The sequence below is a fragment of the Bufo gargarizans genome, chromosome 5 (genome assembly GCF_014858855.1).
Source record: "Bufo gargarizans isolate SCDJY-AF-19 chromosome 5, ASM1485885v1, whole genome shotgun sequence".
Classification (NCBI taxonomy): Eukaryota; Metazoa; Chordata; class Amphibia; order Anura; family Bufonidae; genus Bufo; species Bufo gargarizans.
In genome coordinates this window covers 360018476-360041953 of record NC_058084.1, presented here as the reverse complement: position 1 = coordinate 360041953, position 23478 = coordinate 360018476, and the positions used below count along the sequence as shown (strand labels likewise).

Sequence of the window (23478 nt, the reverse complement as noted above, 5' to 3'; positions counted from 1 at the left end):
AGCCTGATCAGTCAAAAAGACTGAACTGAAGACATCCTGAACGGATTGCTCTCCATTCAGAATGCATTAGGATAAAACTGATCAGGTAAGTACAGCTCTGAGAGCATTGACATCAATGTGGAATGGTCTCTACTGGAATAACAGTCACATGGGAACTGTGCCTGACCCGAGACACCAAACAACCCAAACCCTAACTACTTGCCCCACTTAGCTAGAACTACCACATATAGCGTCTAGGCAAAAGCTCGACGCGTTTCATCACTAACAATCATCAGGAGCGGCTTTCAGTGCATGTGGTGAATTGTAGCAAGAAAAGCGCTGCCACACTAATGGTATGTGGTAGCGTGTCCGGTGCTAGGATGGCCATGATTGCACAGTATCCTACTGTTTATTAGTGTAATTGTCGAGGCTGGGACTATTTTCTATGCTTTGTCAGGTTGGATGAGGACAGTTGGTGGACAGCCATTTTCAGGTCTCTCTGGAAATATTCGATTGGGTTCAAGTCAGGGCTCTGGCTGGGAATCTCAAGTAGAGTGGATATAAAAAGTCTATACACCCCTGTTAAAATGTCAGGTTTCTGTGCTGTAAAAAAAATGAGACAAAGATAAATAATTTCAGAACTTTTCCCACCTTTAATGTGACCTATAAAACTGTACAACTCAATTGAAAAACAAACTGATATTTTTTAGGTGGAGGGAACAAAAAAAACCTAAAATAATGTGGTTGCATAAGTGTGCACTGGGGATGTAGCTGTGTTCAGAATTAAGCAATCACATTCAAAATCATGTTAAATAGGAGTCAGCATACACCTGCCATCATTTAAAGTGCCTCCGATTAACCCCAAATAAAGTTCAGCTGCTCTAGTTGGTCTTTCCTAAAATTTTCTTAGTTGCATCCCACAGCAAAAGCCATGGTCCACAGAGAGCTTCCAAAGCATCAGACGGATCTCGTTGTTAAAAGGTATCAGTCAGGAGAAGGGTACAAACAAATTTCCAAAGCATTAGATATACCATGGAACACAGTGAAAACAGTGACATTACCAAGAACTGGAAGTCCCTCCAAAATTGATGAAAAGACGAGAAGAAAACTGCTCTGGGAGGCTACCAAGAGGCCTACAGCAACAATAAAGGAGCTACAGAAATATCTGGCATGTACTGGCTGTGTGGTACATGTGACAACAATCTCCCGTATTCTCCATATGTCTGGGCTATGGGGTAGAGTGGCAATACAAAAGTCTTTTCTTACGAAGAAAAAAATCCAAGCCAGGCTACATTTTCCAAAAACACATCTGAAGTCTCCCAAAAGCATGTGGGAAAAAGGCTTTATAGTCTGATGAAACCAAGGTTGAACCTTTTGGTCTTAATTCCGAAAGATATGTTTGGCGCAAAAACACTGCACATCACCAAAAGAACACCATACCCACAGTGAACCATGGTGGTGGCAGCATCATGCTTTGGGGCTGTCTTCAGATGTAACTGGGGCTAGAGGGAATTATGAACAGTTCCAAATACCAGTCAATATTGGCACAAAAACTTCAGGCTTCTGCTAGAAAGCTGAACATGAAGAGGAACTTCATCTTTCAGCATGACAACGACCCAAAGCATACATCCAAATCAATAAAAGAAATGGCTTCACCAGAAGATTAAAGTTTTGGAGCCCAGACCTGAATCCGCTTGAAAATCTGTGGGGTGATCTGAAGAGGGCTGTGCACAGGAGATACCCTCACCATCTGACAGATTTGGAGTGTTTTTGCAAAGAAGAGTGGGCAAATATTGCCGAGTCAAAATGTGCCATACTAATAGACTCATACCCAAAAAGACTGAGTGCTGTAATAAAATCAAAAGGTGCTTCAACAAAGTATTAGTTTAAGGGTGTGCACACCTATGCAACAATATTATTTTATTTTCATATTTTTTCTTCCCTCTACCTAAAAGATTTCAGTTTGTTTTTCAATTGAGTTTATAGGTCACATTAAAGGTGGAAAGTTCAGAAATGATTTATCTTTGTCTAATTTTTTTTACATCACAGAAACCTGACATTTTAACAGGGGTGTGTATACTTTTTATATCCACTGTACATTCACAGAGTTGTCCCCAAGCCACTCCTGTGTTGTCTTGGCTGAGGTCCAGAGCACTCTACATGAGGTTTTCTCTGTATCCAGCGTAGCCAGATGTTACCGCAATGCCAGCCAGCCCCCATTGACTATAATGAGATCCAGCAGAGATCTGGCCACTACCCAACAAATATGCCTTGATTTAGCTGAACAAAAACGCTGCATGCAACATCTTTTGTCCGGCCGAATCCCGGCATATTTGCCAGGTGGCGGCTGGATCTCCATCGGATCCCATTTCAGTCAATGGGGGCTGGCAGGCATTGTGATAACATCTGGCTATGCCGCATCCAAAGAGCTCTGGCAAGCATGCTAGAGAGCACATCACAGATGTGAAAGAGGCTTTATGTGCTCTTGGGAAATTTCAGCGCAGCAGAATTTTTTTGGTACCCTTCTCCAGATCTGTGCGTCCACACAATCCTGTCTCTGAGCTCTACAGCCATTTATTTCCTCCTCATGGCCTGGTTTCTGCTCGGACATGCATTATCAGTTGTAAGACCTTATATAGACAGGGTTGTGTCTTTCCAAATCATGTCAAATCAACTGAATTTATGACTCCAAATCAAGGTGTACAAACATCTCAAGGATAACCAAGAGAAATGGGAAGCCCCTAGAACAAAATTTCAAGTGTCATAGTTTAAAAAAGTGAAAGGGTCTGAAGACTTTCCAAATGCATGGTATGTACTCTATCTAAATTCTCTAAGTGCATGTGGAAGATACATTCCATGTTTCATTTCAGGGCATAAAGAGGGTTTTCATACCTATCAGAGGGTTAAATTACAAAAGGAAACTCCAACTGAGAAGCACACTGGAATTATATTTGTCTTCAGTCACATCATCTTAAAGGGATGAATTTATGGTAAGATCTCATTTACCACTATTGAGTCTAGCTTCCATTTATCCTTTTCATGTTCTTGTAATCATTCGTTTTTTGTGGGTCTATATGTGTATTTGTATTCTTACTACTGTAGTACTGAATGTACAGAGCTGTGCCTGGTAAACAATTAAGAGTCACCTTCTGAATTCAGACCCTACTGATGACCTATCCTAAGCATTAATCATCAATGTTACTTTACTGATTTACTGATCAAAAGATTGTGTGTTCTAGTCCCCTTGTTGGACTATTTAATGGTTAAAAAAAGAGGGGTAAAAAAAAAAAAATGCTTTTTCCATTGAAAAAGCGCTTTTCAACAGAAAAAAAATTGAAAATTTAAATCTCCCTCATGTTTGGTAGCCACGTTTGTAACGACCCACACTACAAAAATATCATGTAAATTATCTTATGCAGTGAATGGAAAAAAAAAAAAAAAAAAAACGATCAAAAAGTATGTATGTATCCCAAAATGATACCAATGAAAACTACAAAATTGTCTCACAGAAATCGAGCCCTCACAGCTCTGTACAAAGAAAAATAAAAAAAAGTTATGGGTCTTAGGATGTGGCGATGCAAAAAGACTTTCTTATAAAAAAAAAAGGATTTTTATTACGCAAAAGTAGAACATTAAAAAAAAATAAAAAATTATTTGATATCACTGTAATTGTACTGACCCACAGAATAAAGTTATGTAATTTATGCTAAAAAATAAATGCTGTAAAATTTATAACGTCAAAAACTCAGTAGCAGTATTGCTGTTTTTTTCCCCATATCTCCCTCCCAGAAAGCGTTAATAAAAGTTATTCGAGTTATGTGTACCCCAAAATGGCACTATTAAAAACTACAACCCACAGAAAACAAGCCCTCATACGGCTACATAGACAGAAAAATAAAAAGGTTATAGCTTTTGGAAGGCATTTTGGCTCGTTCCATATGTATGCAATGCTGTCAGCTACAATGTATTTTTTTTAGATGTTATTTATTCCAACTAGACAAAATAAAATCCAAATAGAGGAAAAAAATTAGCTTTTTATTTCATCATTTTAGTAACTGTACAATTTTAACCAAATCTTACAAGTAACAGAACATATTAAACATAAATGAAGACTACAATCCAGTACCCTATTTACAATACAATTTTACCATCCAATTTTAAGATAATTAAATGGAGTACACATAATTGTTAGAACATTGTATTTGTATTGGGCAAAAAAACAAAAAGAAACCCCATGAAAGCAGAATTAACGGATACTAGAGTGTTCTGTAAGGGAAAAGAAAATTACATCTCTGATGAATCACCTTTGAATAATAGCGGACAATTTAGCATGATTTTAAGGAGTTGCTCTGGAAATAAAACCGTAAACTGTTCCCCAAAGAGCTAATGAAACCGGTATCGCACTTCCCATTCTCCTAGGTAAGAAGCAGAACGATTAGTGGCTGATAAGTTACACAGTAAGAAGCGGAATGTACATTTTAGCAGAGGAGGCGACTTTCAGTGAACACTGTGAAGAGGCGGAACCCATTTCTTATTATACTTTTTACTCATATTAAAAATTTTTGAACAAACCATTTAAAACGTTCCCCTATGGATTAATGATAATCATTATGAATTAGTCATACCCGGAACTCATCACTGATAAAAGTTAGGAGGTGCTAATATTTGGCGACAGGTTCTCTTGACTGTTCCATGTGTATCTGCTACAAGACAACATTTTTATCTGCTTTCAGAAGTTAATGCATGCATGTTAAAAACCAGATTCAGCACGTAAAGAACTGAAAAGGGGGGGGGGGGGCGGGAGAGACGACACTGCAAGTCTCTTCTGCTGTTTAAAGTTTCACTGGGCCACGTTATTGAACCTATTGCCTGGGGAGACTTCCAACACATTGCGCTGAAGGGTCGGCGCCGAGGCTGAAAAAGGGTTAGACACTCAATTGTTATTTTAACAATTAGGAAGCAAGAGAATATCGAGAGTTTTAAAAGTACGTGAAGGCTTAGTTACTACAGCATTGACTTTTGCTAGGTTGTGCGCTTTCGGTAAGATCTACTCCACGTCCTCGAACAGTGTTGCCTCCACCAGTCTGTGGTTCCGTCTTCGGAAGCTTTTTGGCTTTATAACAGAAAAAAGGGGAGGGGAAAAAAGAAGTGATATTACAAATCAAAGAAATGGTAGGACAGGCCGTTTTTGAATTTCTAATGTGCAGGATTACCAGATGTCAGAATAAGCACATACATATATAGTGCCTTGAAAAAGTATTCATACCCCTTGAAAGTTTCCAAATTTTTTCACATTACACCCACAAACTTAAATGTGTCTTATTGGGATTTTATGTGATAGACCAACACAAAGTAGCAAGTATGCGTGAAGTGAAAAGAAAATGATACATGGTTTCCAAAATGGTTAATAACTGAAAATCTGAAAAGTGTGGCCTGCATTTGTATTCAGCCCCTTGTACTCTGATACCCCTAAATAAAAATCGAGTGTGACTTACTTAGTAAATAGAGTCTACCTGTATGTAATTTATTCTCAGTATAACTAGAGCTGTTGTGTGAAGGTCTCAGAGGTTTGTTAGAGAACATTAGTGATCAAACAGCATCATGAAAACCAGGGAACATACCAGACAGGTCAGGGATAATGTTTTGGAGAAGTGTAAAGCAGAGGTAGGTTATACAAAATATCCCAAGGTCTGAACATATCACAGAGAACTGTTCAATCCATCATCTGAAAATGGAAGCAGTATGGCAAAATTCCAAACCTACAAAGACACGGCTGTTCACCTAAACTGACAGCCCAGTTAAGGAAAGCACTAATTAGAGAAGCAGCTAAGAGGCCAATGGTCACTCTGCAGGAGGTGGAAGAATCTGTCCACAGGACAACTATCAGTTGTGTATTCCACAAATCTGACCCTTATGGAAGAGTGTCAAGAAGAAAGAAAGATTTTTTTGAAAGCAAACCATAAGAAGTCCCATTTGCAGTTTGCCACATGCCATATAGGGGACACAGCAAACATGTGGAAGAAAGTGTTCTGGTCAGATGAGACCAAATTTGAACTTTCTGGCCTAAATGCAAAATACTATGTGTGACGGAAAACTAACAATGCACATCACCCTGAATACACCATCCTAACCATGAGGCTGGGTTCAGACCTGAGCGTTTTACAGCGCGTTCCTACGCGCTGTAAAACGCTCAACAGGCAAGAACCAATGATTCCCTATGGGAATGGTTCTCACCTGAGCGTTTTACAGCGCGTACGAACTCGCTGTAAAACGCCCGACGCCCCAAGAAGTACAGGAGCTTCTTTGGGGCGTCTTGTCGTGCGTTCCCGTACATAGACTTCAGCGGGAACGCGCGACAATGGGCGTTCGCTTGTCTCTGTATGCGCGATTGCAAACGCCCGTACAATCGCGCATACAGAGCGCACGTTCAAGTACGCTCAGTCTAAACCCAGCGTGAAACATGGTGGTGGCAGCATCATGATGTGGCTATGCTTTTCTTCACCAGGAACACGGTAGCTGTTAAGAGTTGATGGGAAGATGGATGGAGTAAAATACAGGGCAATCCTGGAGGAAAACCTGGTAGAGGCAGCAAAAGACTACAGATTGGGGCGGAGGTTCTCCTTCCAGCAGGACAACGTTCCTAAACATACAGCCAGAGCTACAATGAAATGGTTTAAATCAAAGCATATTCATGTTTTAGAATGGCCCAGTCAAAGTCCAGACCTAAATCCTATTGAGAATCTGTGGCAAGACTTGAAGACTGCTGTTCACAGATGCTCTCCAACCAATTTGACAGGAATGGACAAAAATTTCTGCCTCTAGATGTGCAAAGCTGGTAGAGGCATAATCCAAAAGACATGCAGCTGTAATTGCAGCGAAAGGTGGTCCTACAAAGTATTGATTCAGGGGGGGCTGAATACAAATGCACAACACACTTTTCAGATTTTTATTTATTACCAATTTTGAAAAACATGTATGATTTTTTCACTTGCTACTTTGTATTGGTCTATCACAGTGGTCGGCAAACTGCGGCTCGCGAGCCACAAGCGGCTCTTTAGCCCCTTGAATGCGGCTCTTACAGGTGATTGTGTGGCGGTGCTGCTAAGATTTGTAACTTCGCTACTGTCGCTCCGCTAAGCGCAGCTGCCAATGGAGTCCTGAGCGGCGCGCGGTCCGGACTAATATGGAAAGGAGGGGGCCCCCCCCCCCCCGCCGGCGGCCGCTCTGCCTGCCTCTTTAAGAGACTCGACGAGCAGTGGCTGTGAGTGAGCGTTCCGCATCTGTCTGACGTTGCCACAGCTCCGCCAACAGAACAGAGAAGAAGAACCAGCGGCAATCAGCCACAGCCCACAGACTGCCAGGGAAGGCCCGCAGCCTGCCGCCCACACACACAGAAGACTTAAGGACTGTGACAGGAGGCAGCCAAGTTCCAACAGTTACTACTAGGTGGGTTGGTTAGTTATAACAACTTAGTTACTGGATCCCATTCCCACCATCTCACCCGTCCCAGTAGTGCCAGCCAGTGTACTGTAACTAGCCTGTCCTGGTTCTGTTTTTTTGGACTGGACTGGAGAAATGTGCATTGGATTGGGGAAATGTGCCATGGGGCCGCCCTGGTTCTTTTTGAACTGGAGAAATGTGCATGGGGTGGGTGGGGGGCGAATGACTCAGAGTCATGAGAGAGATGTGACAGAACCAGGGCGGCACCATGGCACATTTCTCCAGCAGTGCCAGCACATGCACAGACATCTCTCTCATGACTGAGTCATTCAAACCCCTCCCCCCATGCACATTTCTCCAGTCCAAACAGAACCACGGCGGCCCCATGGCACATGCACAGACATCTCAGATCCATGAGATAGATGTCTGTGCATGTGCTGACACTGGAACTGCTGGAGAAATGTGCCATGGGGCCGGGGCCGCGGCCGCCCTGGTTCTGTTTGGACTGGAGAAATGTGCATTGGGGGGCCCTTATTGTTTTTCGCCCCAGGGCCCCATTTCACCTAGCAAAGCTGGAGAGGGTGTGTACATCTCATATCACCCATATTTCCTCCCACTATTAGGAACCTCCTCCTTCCAAACGTCGGAACGTGCTGCGTCACAACAGGAAGTGACGAGGGCAGTGAAAGTTCCCGGGTAGGGAAAAAAATGTGTCTCTTAAAAGAAATTTCAATCGCGGGTTTTATTAAAATTTGGCTCAGTTGACTAAAAAGTTTGCCCACCACTGGTCTATCACATAAAATCCCAATAAAATACATCTAAGTTTGTGGGTGGAATGTGAAAAATGTAGAAAAGTTCAAGGGGTATGAATACTTTTTCAAGGCTGCAAGGATCTCTCCATTCTACGGGAGTCAGCTGTATTTGCCTGGATGTGGCAAACAGGGGACATCTCACAAAGGTGGGACCTGCATTACCGAGACATTTATGGCATATACTGTGGACATGCGACACTGATGTCTAAGATAGGAATATCCCTTAAAAGTACCTTTTTGTGATATTTGTATTTGATGTGGCTGAATCAGTTGGAAGGTTCGATTACAAATAAATTTGACCCTAATTGAAAGTGCTCCAAATCTCCTGAAAAGTTGTGGATGACATTATGGGGTCTCCTAGGACTGTATGAAGCAGACTTCAAACTCTTTAAAAGGGGTTGGTCGGTGTCCTAGATTGATGACCCATCTCCAAGATCCCGACTCCCGGCACCCCCTCATAATTGTATTTGATGTGGATAGGTCATCAATATAAATTCCTGGATAACCCCTTTAGCTTTGTCTACATGATAAATGTCACTTGCTGAAGTGAGACAACCCCTTTAAAGGGAACAGCCACCAAGTTCTAAACAGAAACATACATACGCCGCCAAGGTAGTACACAATTCATGAATAAGGCATTAATAAATGTAGAATACTTATGAAGTAAAAAGGTAGGCGGACATGGTGTGCAGGTAAATACGCCCCACGTGTATCGCCAGTCAGAGGTCCATGTACTGAGGCAAACAAAGATTGGGTAATTTGGAGACCAAATTTGTGCAATATGATGAGGATAAAGTGGATATGTTTTATGTGAAATTGAGGGAAACATTGGAACGTTATGATGGTGGGTAAGAAAACAAAACTTCATCCAGATAAATTGGACTTTGATAGGAAACAGGCCTTTAAATGGAAACATACTGGTAACATACGTGGCCAGAGGAGGGATTAGGAATGTTAATATGGCAGCAAAAAATGTGGCTAGCATAAGTGATGGGGATTTTTTTTTATCTGAAATCAGCGACGATGGAGGACTAGAAGGGGATTACGTAAATCTCTAAAAAAAAAAAAGTGTCCCCAGCATCGCAAGGGCAACAATTATCCCAGAAGAAACGTCTGCCGCAACAATAGATCCTCTGAGTGCTGACTCTCTTCAAGTGATTAATCTTTCTTCACATGTTTTGATGTTGGTTGGATGAGAAGTCATTATTAGAGAAGGGATTATCTTTTTCACCTATGTGTACTCTGGATAAATTTTAATTTGTTAAAGATACTTATTTTTTTGCAGACAGTTATATGACCAACCATCGATGGTCCAAGATCTTGTAGAGGACAAATGAGGGGTCTTTTTAGACCTTATGGACCTGCTCCGGGAGAATGACTCAAATACAGGTAGGAGGTGTTTCACCCTACGTAGACCCTCCTCAATTACACCTTCTTTCAGCTTGTTCCCTAACGTTAGCCTGTTCTGTCAAACAATTCTACTGGAGATTCAGAAATTGACACCAAGTACTGATCTCTATATATGAGGCATTGAAAAACAAATTGTTTTATACTCCATTACATTTAGATCCTACCGGAGTATTTAAAGGGTTTCTACCACTTGGATTTCACATAATTAGGTGTCAGACACTAGCGCTCCGCTAGTGTCTGCTCTGCCAAACTATCCTGCTATAATAGCTTTTGGGGCAGCCGTTTACCTAAAATAAAAGAACTTTTATTAATATGCTAATGACCCTCTAGGTGCTATGGGGGCGTCATTAGCACCTAGAGGATCGGTCTACCTTCTCAAGATGCCGCCGCTCAGCGCCTCCCTCCAGCCCGCCCATCTGCTTCGGAATGCATCAAACGGACGACTTCACGCGCATGCGCCGTGCGCGGCTGTATTCGGCGCATGCGCAGTGAATGTCCGACCGTTTCCCTGCTCAGACATCTCCACTGCGCCTGTGCCGATGACGTCATTGGCGCAGGCGCAGTGGAGATGTCTGAGCAGGGAAGCGGTCGGACATTCATTGCGCATGCGCCGAATACAGCCGCGCACGGCGCATGCGCGTGAAGTCGTCCGTTTGATGCATTCCGAAGCAGATGGGCGGGCTGGAGGGAGGCGCTGAGCGGCGGCATCTTGAAAAGGTAGACCGGTCCTCTAGGTGCTAATGACGCCCCCATAGCACCTAGAGGGTCATTAGCATATTAAAGAGGACCTTTCACTACTCTACAAACGAAAAACTAACTATACCTGTGGGCAGAGCAGCGCCCAGGGGTCCCCCTGCACTTACTAGCAAGTCTGGGCGCCGCTCCGTTCGCCCGGTATAGGCTCCGGTGCCTGCGCTCCCTCTGACTGTTTTCTTGTAGGAGGCGTGTCCCTTGTGAAAGGTCCTCTTTAATAAAAGTTCTTTTTTTAGGTAAACGGCTGCCCCAAAAGCTATTATAGCAGGATAGTTTGGCAGAGCAGACACTAGCGGAGCGCTAGTGTCTGACACCTAATTATGTGAAATCCAAGTGGTAGAAACCCTTTAAGAAAAATTGGACAAACTCCTAACTACTGCTTGTAATATGAATATTTTCACCAAGAGGTTGGTCATCTTATTAGCCCTACTTTTTATATGTTACCAAACGTGCACAAGAGCCTTACTAATCCCCCAGGCCGCCCAATTGTGGCCAGAATTTGTAGACTTTGCGAACAGGCCTGTATTTATTAGAATTTTTTTCTTCAACCTTTTGTTTTAGGCCTGGAGTCTTATGTTTGTTATTCTATGCATCTGATTGAAAGTCTGTGTCATATTACCGCCGAACACTTTGTTGGTCACATGTGATGTTGAATCGATGTATTCAAACATTTCACATACTGATGGCATCACTGCCACCAAGTACTTCTTGGCAAAATCTTTAATGGGTGATCCAGAAAATCATTCCATTTTGGCAAGTTTATTGGAGTTTATCCTTAACCACAATTATTTTGTGTTTGACTGCAGATTTCTGGTACGGCAATGGGTGCCCGTTGTGCGCCCTCCTATGCCAACCTCTTCTTGGGTTGGTGGGAGGAGGCACACGTGCACCCATTGGATTTGTTCCGGGAAAATGTAGTGGGCTGGTATCGCTACATCGATGAGGTTTTCATTCTTTGGCAGGGACCAAAAGACACATGTGAACGATTCATTGGTTTATTGAATCAAAATCGGCTCAACATCTTCCTGACATATAGGATCCCGGAAGTGGAGGTTGATTTTTTGGATTTGAAGATTCGGATGGATGGCCCTCACATTGTAACATCTTTGTTTCGCAAGAATACTGCTACTAATAGTCTACTCCACTACTGCAGTTTTCATCCAACTCACCTTGGGAAGTGGATACCGAAGGGCCAGTCGCAACTGTAGACTCCGTCGCAACTGTACCTCCATGACGGACTTCAAAGGAGGCTTCTGCTGACCTATCGTCACTTTTCCAAAAGAGGGGATACGCGAAAAAGATCATTTCACAGGCTTACCAACTTGCTAAGGGATCGAATAGCGTCGGTAGCATCTCATTTTTGGGATTTCCACAGAGGTAGGTTCAGCGGTCTTAGGGTTGTGGGGTTGGATCTTGTTCACAGTAATATTAGGGGAGCACGTGTGTCTCAACAATTACTTAAATCTGAATCCAGGCGGATCTTAAACCTAGGGTCTCTTAGGCTACTTTCACACTAGCGTTCGATCGGATCCGTTCTGAACGGATCCGATCATAATAATGCAGACGGAGGCTCCGTTCAGAACGGATCCGTCTGCATTATTTTTAGCATATAACAGCTAAGTGTGAAAATAGCCTCGTACGGATCCGTCCAGACTTTCAATGTAAAGTCAATGGGGGACGGATCCGCCTGAAGATTGAGCCATATTGTGGCATCTTCAAACGGATTCGTCCCCATTGACTTACATTGTAAGTCTGGGCGGATCCGCACGGATCCGCACGGCCAGGCGGACACCCGAACGCTGCAAGCAGCGTTCAGCTGTCCGCCTGTCCGTGCGGAGGCGAGCGGAGCGGAGGCTGAACGCCGCCAGACTGATGCAGTCTGAGCGGATCCGCTCCATTCAGACTGCATCAGGGCTGGACGGCTGCGTTCGGGTCCGCTCGTGAGCTCCTTCAAACGGAGCTCACGAGCGGACCGACGAACGCTAGTGTGAAAGTAGCCTAATTGGTGTTTTTATTATTATTAGTCATATTTGAAATGGAATATTTAGTTCATATTATATTTTTTTGATCATATATGTATGGACTGGACATCATGTTTATACTGATCATATTAAATAGTTTTTTATTTTATGATCATAGTTATATAATCACATTATGATTTAATTCACACACACACACATATATATATATATATATATATATATATATACACACATATACACACACACACATATACATATACACACACACATATACACACACTGCCTGTCCGCTGACCGCTGCGCAAAGCCTTCTGCAGCACATCCCAAAGATACTCAATGCGGTTAAGGTCTGGACTCTGTGGTGGCCAATCCATGTGTGAAAATGATGTATCGTGCTCCCTGAACCACTCTTTTACAATTTGAGCCCAATGAATCCTGGCATTGTCATCTTGGAATATGCCCGTGCCATCAGGGAAGAAAAAGATCCATTGATGGAATAACCTGTTCATTCAGTATGTTCAGGTAGTCATCAGACCACATGACCTTCTATTGCTCCAGAGTCCAATCTTTATGCTCTCTAGCAAATTGAAGTCTTTTTTTCTGGTTTGCCTCACTGATAAGTGGTTTTCTTATGGCTACACAGCTGTTCAGTCCCAATCCCTTGAGTTCCCTTTGTATTGTGCGTGTGGAAATGCTCTTACTTTCACTACTAAACATAGCCCTGAGTTCTACTGTTTTTCTTCGATTTGATTTCGTTAAACGTTTACGATCATTCAGGATTTTTTTGCTGCCCCATTTCTTCCTCAAATGCGATGGGTCCCCACTATCCTTCCAGTTTTTAATAATGTGTTGGACAGTTCTTAACCCAATGTTAGAAGTTTCTGCAATCTCCTTAGATGTTTTCTCTGCTTGATGCATGCCAATGATTTGACCCTTCTCAAACAGACTAACATTTTTTCCACGACCACGAAATGTGTCTTTCGACATGGGTGTTTAAGAAATGAGAGGCAACTTATTGCACCAGTTGGGGTTAAATAACTTGCTGCCAGCTGAAAGATAATCATCCATGCAGTAATTATCCAATAGGAGGCTCATAACTATTTGCTTAGTTAAATCCAAGTGGCGATTTTTTGTTTGGACAGGCAGTGTATATGTAAAAATATATATTTTTATTTATTTATTATTATTTATTTTTTTAACTCATGAGCTTTATTATTTTGTTATGTCATATTATTGGGTTATAGAACACAGGAAAATGGATCATGAATTATATGTATTTTTATGTTATTTTATTGGTCTCCACTGTGCAGTATGGTGGTGGGGGCATCATGGTTTGGGGCTGCTTTGCTGTGTCAGGGCCTGGACGGATTTCTATCATCTAAGGAAAAATGAAATTCCCAAGTTTATCAAGACATTTTGCAGGAGAACTTAAGGCCATCTGTCCACCAGCTGAAGCTCAACAGAAGATGGGTGTTGCAACAGGACAACGAGCCAAAGCATAGAAGTAAATATACAACAGAATGGCTCAAACAGAAGAAAATACGCCTTCTGGAGTGGCCCAGTCAGAGTCCTGACCTCAACCCGATTGAGATGCTGTGGCATGACATCAAGAAAGCGATTCACACCAGACATCCCAAGAATATTGCTGAACTGAAACAGTTCTGTAAAGAGGAATGGTCAAGAATTACTCCTGACCATTGTGCACGTCTGATCTGCAACTACAGGAAACGTTTGGTTGAAGTTATTGCTGCCAAAAGAGGTTCAACCAGTTATTAAATCCAAGGGTTCACATACTTTTTCCACCTGCACTGTGAATGTTTACATGGTGTGTTCAATAAAAATATGGTAACATTAAATTCTTTGTGTGTTATTAGTTTAAGCAGACTGATTGTCTATTGTTGTGACTTAGATGAAGATCAGATCACACTTTATGACCAATTTGTGCAGAAATCCATATCATTCCAAAGGGTTCACATACTTTTTCTTGCAACTGTATGTTGTTTCAGGGATATGCATTTACTCTTTCACTAATATTAAGTTTATGATGGATCAATACACATGTATATTTTTATATATTTATTAAGGTACATCGTTACTGTTATTTTTTTATAAATGTCTTTTTTCTGATGCCATGGTATTGAACTTTTCTATTTTCAGATGTTATATGTGGGGTCCAAGATACACTTCCTGTATCAGGAACGCATATTGACACGCAGGTTCGGGAGCCAGCGCAGGCGCACACTGGCGCTAGCTAGGATCGTAATGCGTGTGCGGTATTTGGAACGTATCATGGGTGAACTTACGGTATGGCGCCATTTTGCATGTGCGCAGATTGTACCTCCCACATGCCATCCTACTATGGACGGCGCCATCATCCAAGGATACGGGCCCTGCAGCGGGGACACTTATGCAGCCTCACCACACCCCCTTGCCTCCTACAGAGTAATCTTTTACAGGTGATTTCTATTGCTCTTTAATTATTCATGTATATATATTGGACACATTTGCCTCACTGGCGATACGTGTGGGGCGTATTTACCTCCACACCATGTCCGCCTACCTTTTTACTTGATAAGTATTCTGCATTTTTCGATGCCTTATTCCAGAATTATGTACTACCTTGGTGGCGTATGTATGTTTATATACAAATGAATGGAGACGTGTCGGCTGGGCATTTCTAGATCTGGACGTGTCCTTGTGGTCATGGCACTAATTACGACCAGCTTTCTTTGATTGGCTTGCCAGATGTGTTCTGCGCCATCTACAGTCAACAATAAATCTTATGTATGTGCCAAAGGCTAGAATACCAGTAGAAACAGCCTGGTCTGGGCAGTGGCCTCATATTCCTTCCGTTCATGTGCTTGTTTAGAGCTCAGCCTTGCCTTAGTGGCACACAAATATATATTCAGAAAGATCTCTCCATCACCTGTATGGCAGTTGCAGTAGTTCAGGGGGGCATAAAAACAGCTGGCATGCTTCTTTAAATGCTCCCCATATGCCCGGGCCTCTCACACACAATGTACTTACCTCGCTTAACAGCACCCGCACGGCCGCCGCTGCATCTCCCTGTCGCACGTATTAAAACATCCGGTGTCAGGGGAAGCCAATAGTAGGCGGTGATAGGAATGAGCCTTTCTAGCATCATGGGTGACGCTAGGGAGGCTCGTTACCGTCACTGCCTGCAACTGGATGCAGCGGCGGCTGTGCAGGCTTTAGAAGTGATGTGGGTGCTGGGGAGTGAGGGAAGTTCAACCTCTGTCAGGGGGCATTTCAGGGGTGGGATAACCCCTTTAAGAAGCTATGAGGCCAATGTGGCCATCACAACGTTGCAACCATGATTAGCGTCGGGTACAGTACAATTAAGAAAGTAAATATATCCGAAAGACTTATTTTTCCATTGGGAACATTTTTAGGAGGTGGGGGAGGGGGTTCCTTTAAGCAGCGGGCAGAGAATTCTGAGTACATCTCCCAGCTCTGGAATGGAAATGAAACTTACTCTGCGTTAATGAAGCACATCCAGAATATCCAATATTCTTTGTATATCAGCATGTCATTCATTGTTATGCTTACCTATGGCCATGAATATTTCATTCACATTCGCTGATGTTTTGGCAGAAGTCTCCATAAACAACAAGCTGTTGTCATCTGCATAAGCCTGAGCCTCCTGCAAAATATCCAGGCGCATATTACTCATAACACACGACATGAAACAATAGGACAATGTGCTGTATGCATTCCAAAAAAATTAAAGGGAACCTGTCAAACTGTAAGAATAAATAAAAATAATTGCAAGTCAAAAGTCTTGATTAATGGGGATCCAAGGGCTGAGACCACAATGGTCTCTAAAATGACAGGGCAGAGGCTCTTTCCCAGCAACCGCCACAGCTTCCAACAGAAAATTGAAACAGAGCGCGTGCAACCACCTCAGTGAGGTGGATAAGAGATAAGGAAAAGGACAAACAGCAGGTGGCGCTATACAGATACATTTTACTGAATAACTCAGTGACCGTACAACATTTTTAATTACATACAATTCCCAAAGCATTCAGATCCAGGTGCCGATTTGAAAGATGTTGAGTATTTTTTGTGGCACAAACCCTTCAACCACTTTACGACCGCCTCACATAAATTTACATAGGCTGTCGGGTATTCAAAAATGGTGCCCGCCCGCATGCGCAGTGTGCGCCATAGCCGCCAGGTGCCTGTTGTTTTAAACAGTAGGAACCCGGGATAGCGTTGATCGCCTACATTAAATCCCTCATATGCCATGGTCAAATGTGACCACGCCATCTAGGAGGTTAAAGACCGGGAGCATGCACTTCCGGCCGTGCCCCGGATCCCCCACCTGCAAGTATTGGGCGAGTGGAATGGAGTGTGCGGCAGCCTCGGTCCTCCCGAGTTACAGGGAACTGCCACACGTTTGTTCCTGTGGAGAGCCTGCCTTTGGCAGGACTCCATAGGAACATCGAGGGAGATTTATCAAACTGGTGTAACTAGGGCTGCAGCTAGCAACTATTTTTGTAATAGAGTATTCTATCGATTAATCCAACGATTAAAGGGGTTGTCCGGGTTCAGAGCTGAACCCGGACATACCCTTATTTTCACCCCGGCAGCCCCCCTGAGCCTAGCATCGGAGCATCTCATGCTCCGATGCGCTCCCGTGCCCTGCGCTAGATCGCGCAGGGCACAGGCTCTTGTGTTTTCAATAACACACTGCCGGGCGGTAACTTCCGCCCAGCAGTGTGTTCGGTGACGTCACCGGCTCTGAGGGGCGGGCTTTAGCTCTGCCCTAGCTGTTTTACTGGCTAGGGCAGAGCCAAATCCCGCCCATCAGTGCCGGTGACGTCACCGGGCTGCCTGTCAGCCCCATAGAGAGCCCCGGTACGTCACCGGAACTCTGAAAAATGCCTTTGCCCTGCGCGATTTAGCGCAGGGCAAAAGAGAGCATCGGAGCATGAACTGCTCCGATGCTCATGTCAGGGGGGCTGCCGGGGGGAAAATGGAGGTATGTCCAGGTTCAGCTCTGAACCTGGACAACCCCTTTAATTGAGTACTCTAATAACAAAAACTCATCAGCCCCCCGTGCAATCAATCAGATGCCCACTCAGTGCCATCAGCTGTCCCCCCCAGTGCCACCAGCTTGCCCCCCGCCCAGTGCTACCATCTTGCCCTCCTAGCCATGTCCTCAGCGCCAGTGAAACAAAATACTTATCTCTCCTCTAAGGGCTTCTTCCTCTTCTCCACACGCTGCACTGTCGTCCTGACATCACACAGCTGCACGCTGTGTCAGGACTGAAAGTGCAGCGCTGTGCGGGCTGGAGGGTGACCACGGAGCGGTGAGTAATAGCAAGCGCTTCACTCCTGCTCCGTGGTCACATTTCAAACTAATCCACAACGCAAAAAAATTGCATTGAGGTTTTTTTTTGTGTCTAATTAGTCAAATTAATAGAGTAATCATTTCAGCCCTAGGTGTAACGCAGACCTGGCTTAGTTGCCCATAGCAACCAATCAGATTCCACCTTACACCAGTTTGATAAATCTCCCCCATAGTGTATTTCGGATAGACTCCAATGCCATTAGAAAATACAACCTGTTCCTCCCTCATACGACTATGTGAATGAAAAAATAAAAAAAGGGTATGGCTTTGGGAAGGCTGGGAATAAAAAAACAACAAAAAAAAAAAAAAGAATATTAGCCGGTCTTGAAAGGGTCTATCCTCAGGATAGGTGATAAATATCAGATCAGCATCAGTCACATTGAGGATAGGTCATCATCATCATTTCCTTGAGAACCCCTTAAAGTTAACAGAGTTGTGTGCCAACTATATATAAAACTTATTGAAGATCACTGCTATATGGGATCTGGATCTGAAATTCTAGCTTCTTCTAAGGCAGAGGGGTTTTTGGACCACCTCAGGAACCAAAGCCCAGATGCAACTGCAAATTCTGCAACTTCTATAGCTACACTCCTTCCAGTTGGTTCCCAATTTGTTCTCCTACCCTTACCTCTTAGCAATGATATTACCCTGATAAAGTGGCCGTGCAGTTTTACCCAATATGGATACAGACATTCCAAACAGAAAATTAAGTCTTTACTGATTGAGCTTCGTTTGCAAAAAACTAGAAAATCCATTTAACCCAACATGCCCTTGATTACGTTATTATAGCCCTTCTGCAAAAGGGACCTTCATCATCATCTCATTCCTATGCATACAGTAATTAGAAGAGCCTGGGATAAAATGACATCTACAGAACACCGACGAGCAATTATTACACATAATCACAGTCGTCTTCTGCGGCTGACACCAGACATGGACATTGCAATTATGTTACATAAAGATATATATCTCACCAACAGTTTGTGGCAGACATGATCATATGACATAATGTGAAAAGGATTCAAAGACAAATATGTAAAAAGGAGAAACGTACCTGGAAGTCCACAGCTCGCTTGGAAGCCAGATCGGCTTTGTTACCAGACAGCGCTATCACAATATTGGGGCTCGCTTGTCTCTGGAGTTCTTTTACCCAGTTCTTTGCTCTTGCAAATGATTCCTGCAATAGAATACAGTCAGTAGATGAAAGCTATATGAGGCAATATGAGTGCTGGGTCTCATGGCCGGGTAACTTGTGCACACAAATGAGGTCTCTGCCACCTAAAGTGGTTTAGGGCTGCTTTAGCTGCATTTCAAGCTTTCAAACAATACTGGAATAACAGCATTATCTTCACTACATCAGAAGATATTGCTGTTATAGCTCATGCATATGACCGTTGCCTGTTTTGCGGAACAGAACGTCCAGACCATCATAGAACAGACCTATCCTTGTCCATAATGCGGATAAGAATAGGACATGTTATATAATTTTGCAGGTGCCACGGAATGAGTCCGCATCAGACCCGTACAAAATGCTGATCGGACCAAGAATACGTTTGTGTGCATGAGGCCTTAGAAATCGGGATGGCAGTGAATGCAGCTGAAAGTGAAAGTAAATGTAGATTTTACCGGGTTTTTTCCAGAATCAATGTCTAACTGATATCTCATGCTGATGTTGTGCTAATGTTATGATTCTGGTCTTGTATAAAAGCTTGGATTGTCAGCTTTCAAACAATACCAGTCCCATATCTAGCTGCTACCAGTCCAGAGATATGAGCAGCTAAAGCAGCCCCTCCCCCCCTCCTTTCCCCTGCTGCCCAAGCTGTGCTCGGGCAGAACTGTTAGGTGGTTAAAGGGGTTGCCCGGGAATACATTATTTCTGTCAGTTGCCGGCAGCCTGTCTCCTGTACTGAAAGGATCATACTTTCCGGCTCCCTGCTGGCTCCCATATCTCTGTCTTCTGGCTCAGGGTTTGTTTTCTTCCTCCTCAGCATGGTCACCTGATCCTCTTCAGCCAACCGCTGGTTTCTGCAGTAATGTGTCTACAAGAGACTGTGCTGGGGAGGAAGAAAATGAACCCTGGACTGGAAGATGAAGACAAAAAGGGTGCCAGCGCAGAGGACCGGAGAAGAGGGGAGCAGGTAAGTATGAGCGTTTCAATATGGGAGGCAGACTGCCGGCAACTGTTAGAAATGATGTATTCCCAGACAACCTCTTTAAGGGTCCTCTTACACAGGCCAATAACACGTGCTGACTGAAGACATATATGCTGATCAGCTAAAGTTTTAAGTTTTCATACACTCCAATTAGGGATGAGCGAATCGATTCGCATAAAAGTTTGTTTTAATACTGTATGGAGCTGGTGGCACTGGGGTGGGGGAGAGCTGATGGCACTGTTTTTTTTTGGGGGGGGGGGGGGGGGGGTGTTTCCGCGCGGTATGGAATGGTATCGAGTATCGCAATACTTTATTATGGTATCGAAATCAAATCAAAATTTAGGTATCGTGACAACCGAACCAGAGTTTGATACAAAGTTTTTTTTACTGTAGAAATAATTTCCGAAGTTATTACACGAAGTCTCGGAGCCAATACATTCTAATTCTGTACGGAGCACCCAAGTTAAAACAAAGATTTATGCGAATCGACTTCGGATGAAGCATCCGAAGTCGATTCGCTCATCCCTAACTCCAATGCTAAGGACAATGCGTCGTGATTTTAAGTGCCCCATGAAAGACATAATCGTCCGATATTGATCATTTGTCAGGTTTTCGGCGGCACCTTTATATGCCAGTTATTGGGAACAAGTAGTTGTATGACCTTTCATTCCAAATAATTGGTCTGATACTAAGCCAACACTGGGGTCTTCGGTTCTGTTCACATCTCGATTCTGGAGTATTTTGTGACTTCTATCTCCTATGTGCTCAGAGTGTCCTTTCGGCAAACGCTGGACTGGTATGCGCCAGCCTACTTTTTCTCACAGGATGGGAAAGTGCGGTCTACTATGCTTTCCTATTTAGACGGATAATGTTTATTTTTCTTTTGTTAACATTTTTTTTTATTTCAATCGGTTACTGTATGCCATCACAAAGGGGAATACTCCTGATGTGTACCTCTGACAGCCAAAAACGAGATGTGAATAGAGCCTTATCTAAGGAGGGCTGGTGAGTTTCTAAAAGTATTAGCGTTGGGGTAAAGCATCATTTCATGCTGTGAAGAGGGGGTAGAGGGCAGTTCAGCTGAGGACGCCGCTAAAATATTGAGTACAAAGCTTTCACAGCGTGCACATTAATAACTCAAACAAGCCTTGATGGGGTTTTTTTTTAAAATAATGTTTTCCTCAGAATTTGAAGAATTGGCAGTGGTAGCTGTATTCAGTGAGTTCAATGAAATGCGGTCACTTGGGTTCCTACAAGGAAAAGAACTAAGCAAATAGTGTCTCCCAGCGACGATCTCTTATTCCTGTAAGGTATACATGGAGTCACAGACCGGGTCACTCGCAGGTCCACTATGGTAATCCTCATAGCCGCCCTGCGGGAATACTAATGTCTTCCTAAATAAGCACTAACTTCCCTTTACATTTTGTGATCCAAGGAAACTAATGAGCTGGAAAAGCAGACGCATTATGTAGGAATAGGCGTTAGAAGCCGCCTGATGTTGGCTCTGTGCCCAGCCATGGCTAGTGTTAGTGAACAGGTCTAATAAAGCTTGTAGTGTCAACACTTTGGGAAAAACTAAAAACTACAAAGCAGCAAATGTTATAAAGTAACAAAAAACATCCAAAAGGAGAGGCTGCTGCCGCCACCCAGCGGTTCTTGGCCCGGTGTTCTGCCACTTTTCTATACCCTGACAAAAGTCTACACCCGGAAGTGATGTAGCTGCACCGGACGTCACGTGGACGCGTTGGAATCAGCTGAAGGAGGGGGGGGGGTTGTGCGCTGCGCAAGCGCATTCGGTTAAAGTATAGCAATCTGGCAGAACGCCGCGAGCCCGTAATCTACATTAATTTGTACGCTCGCCACGCATCGGGTTCGGCCTCGCTGCGCTCGGCATTTGCTAAAACTAACTCTATGCCGCCATTGATAGTAAAGAAAGATGGATGGTAAGGAAAGAGATGGATAGTAAAGAAATGGAGGGCTGGGAAAATGCAGGGGCATTCTGCCAGATTAACATACTTTAGCCGAATGCGCTTGCGCAGCGCGCACACCCCCTCCTCCAGCTGATTCCAACGAGTCCACATGACTTCCAGTGCAGCTACATCACTTCCGGGTATAGACTTTTGTCTGGGTATAGAAAAGTGGCAGAACACTGGAATCCGGACCAAACTCCACTATCATCATACTCTGGTCCAGGGGTGGATTGGCCATAGACCTTACAGGGAAATTTCCCGGTGGGTCGATGCCCCATCTCTGCCTCTGGTTGGGTACATAATAAGCCATCAGTGGTAATTAACTGACATGCCCTCCTTTTTGCCTTCTTTTTAGCATTTGTTGCTGTTTTTTTGTTAAGGACCGAATAACCTCTTTAAATGGGTGCTCTAAACTCAAGGAATAGGGAAGTAGTTATAACAAACACAGGTTATACGGACACCGAAATACTGCCTGCCAAGGGATCCATTCACATTGCATCATTCTGAACGGTGCATTTTACCACTATTGTAATCCAGAATAACTACGTACCACAATTCCCAGCACGCTCTGCACTCACAGCAGATATAGAACATGAAGAAGGAACTGACCAGTAATGACAGCTCCTGATTGATTAGGACTGAAAGGTCGACCACTTAAAAAGAAAGTTACCTTGCTTCCAAGAACTTTGAAATATGCTGTTTGTCAGTCTTAGGCTTCATTCACACATCAGTGTTAGGTCTGGTTTTTCCGTCAGTGATTGTGAGCCAAATCCAGGTGCGGGTCAGAAACACAGAACAGGTGCAAAATTTTCCATTATACTCTCTGTGGAGGCTTCACTCCTAGTTCTGGCTTACAATTAGGGATGAGCGAATTAACTTCGGATGAAACATAACTTCAGAAATTGATTTATACTGTAAAAAAACATTTCCTGAACTCTGGTTCAGGAAATGTTTTTTTTTTTACAGTATAAATCAATATCCAAGTTATTATGTGAAGTCTCGGGAGACTTCGGCCCACCTAATACTGTACAGAGCAGACTCGCTCTGTACAGTATTGAAATGAAGTTTTATGCGAATCGACTTCGGATGTTTCATCCAAAGTCGATTCGCTCATCCCTACTCACAATCACTGATGGAAATCACTCACTGTGCGAATAAGGCCTAAGGTCACGTGCACATGGCGGTGTCCGTGTTTCTGTCCGCAAACAATGGACTGCAAAATATGGATACCTTCCGTGTGCACACAGCTTTTTTTCACTCCCACTAATAGTGGCTATTCCTATTCGCAATGCGTTGTGGAACGGTCAAACAGATTGAAAATATGGTCGTGTCGAGTCCTAAGCATGAAAAGAAATACATCCACATACAAACCCGCAATATAACGCACAGTACCTCATTTGTGATGTCATATACAACTATGGCCGCTTGGGCTCCTCTGTAGTACATTGGCGCTAGGCTGTGGTACCGCTCCTGGCCTGCTGTATCCCAAATTTCAAACTTTACTGTTGTATCATCAAGACACACAGTCTGGGTAAGAAATGCAGCTGTCGAAAAAAAAAATGTAAAATTATAAAAATAAAAAATAAAGAAACACATTTCTAC

General features: G+C 43.4%; 1 protein-coding gene across 2 annotated transcripts in view; it reads right to left on the bottom strand.

Annotated features, from left to right (window-relative positions):
- Positions 1 to 3993: 3993 nt before the first annotated feature.
- The window catches only part of RAB5A (RAB5A, member RAS oncogene family), a 39715-nt gene continuing 20230 nt past the window's right edge, over positions 3994 to 23478 (bottom strand). For both annotated transcript variants that reach the window (XM_044293786.1, XM_044293785.1), the window contains exons 3-6: positions 23269 to 23420; positions 18808 to 18930; positions 15947 to 16040; positions 3994 to 5092 (exon numbers count right to left, since the gene is read on the bottom strand). In XM_044293786.1, the coding sequence (XP_044149721.1) occupies positions 4977 to 5092; positions 15947 to 16040; positions 18808 to 18930; positions 23269 to 23420 (485 nt within the window). In that variant the 3' untranslated portion in view covers positions 3994 to 4976. The remainder of the gene's footprint in view (positions 5093 to 15946; positions 16041 to 18807; positions 18931 to 23268; positions 23421 to 23478) is intronic.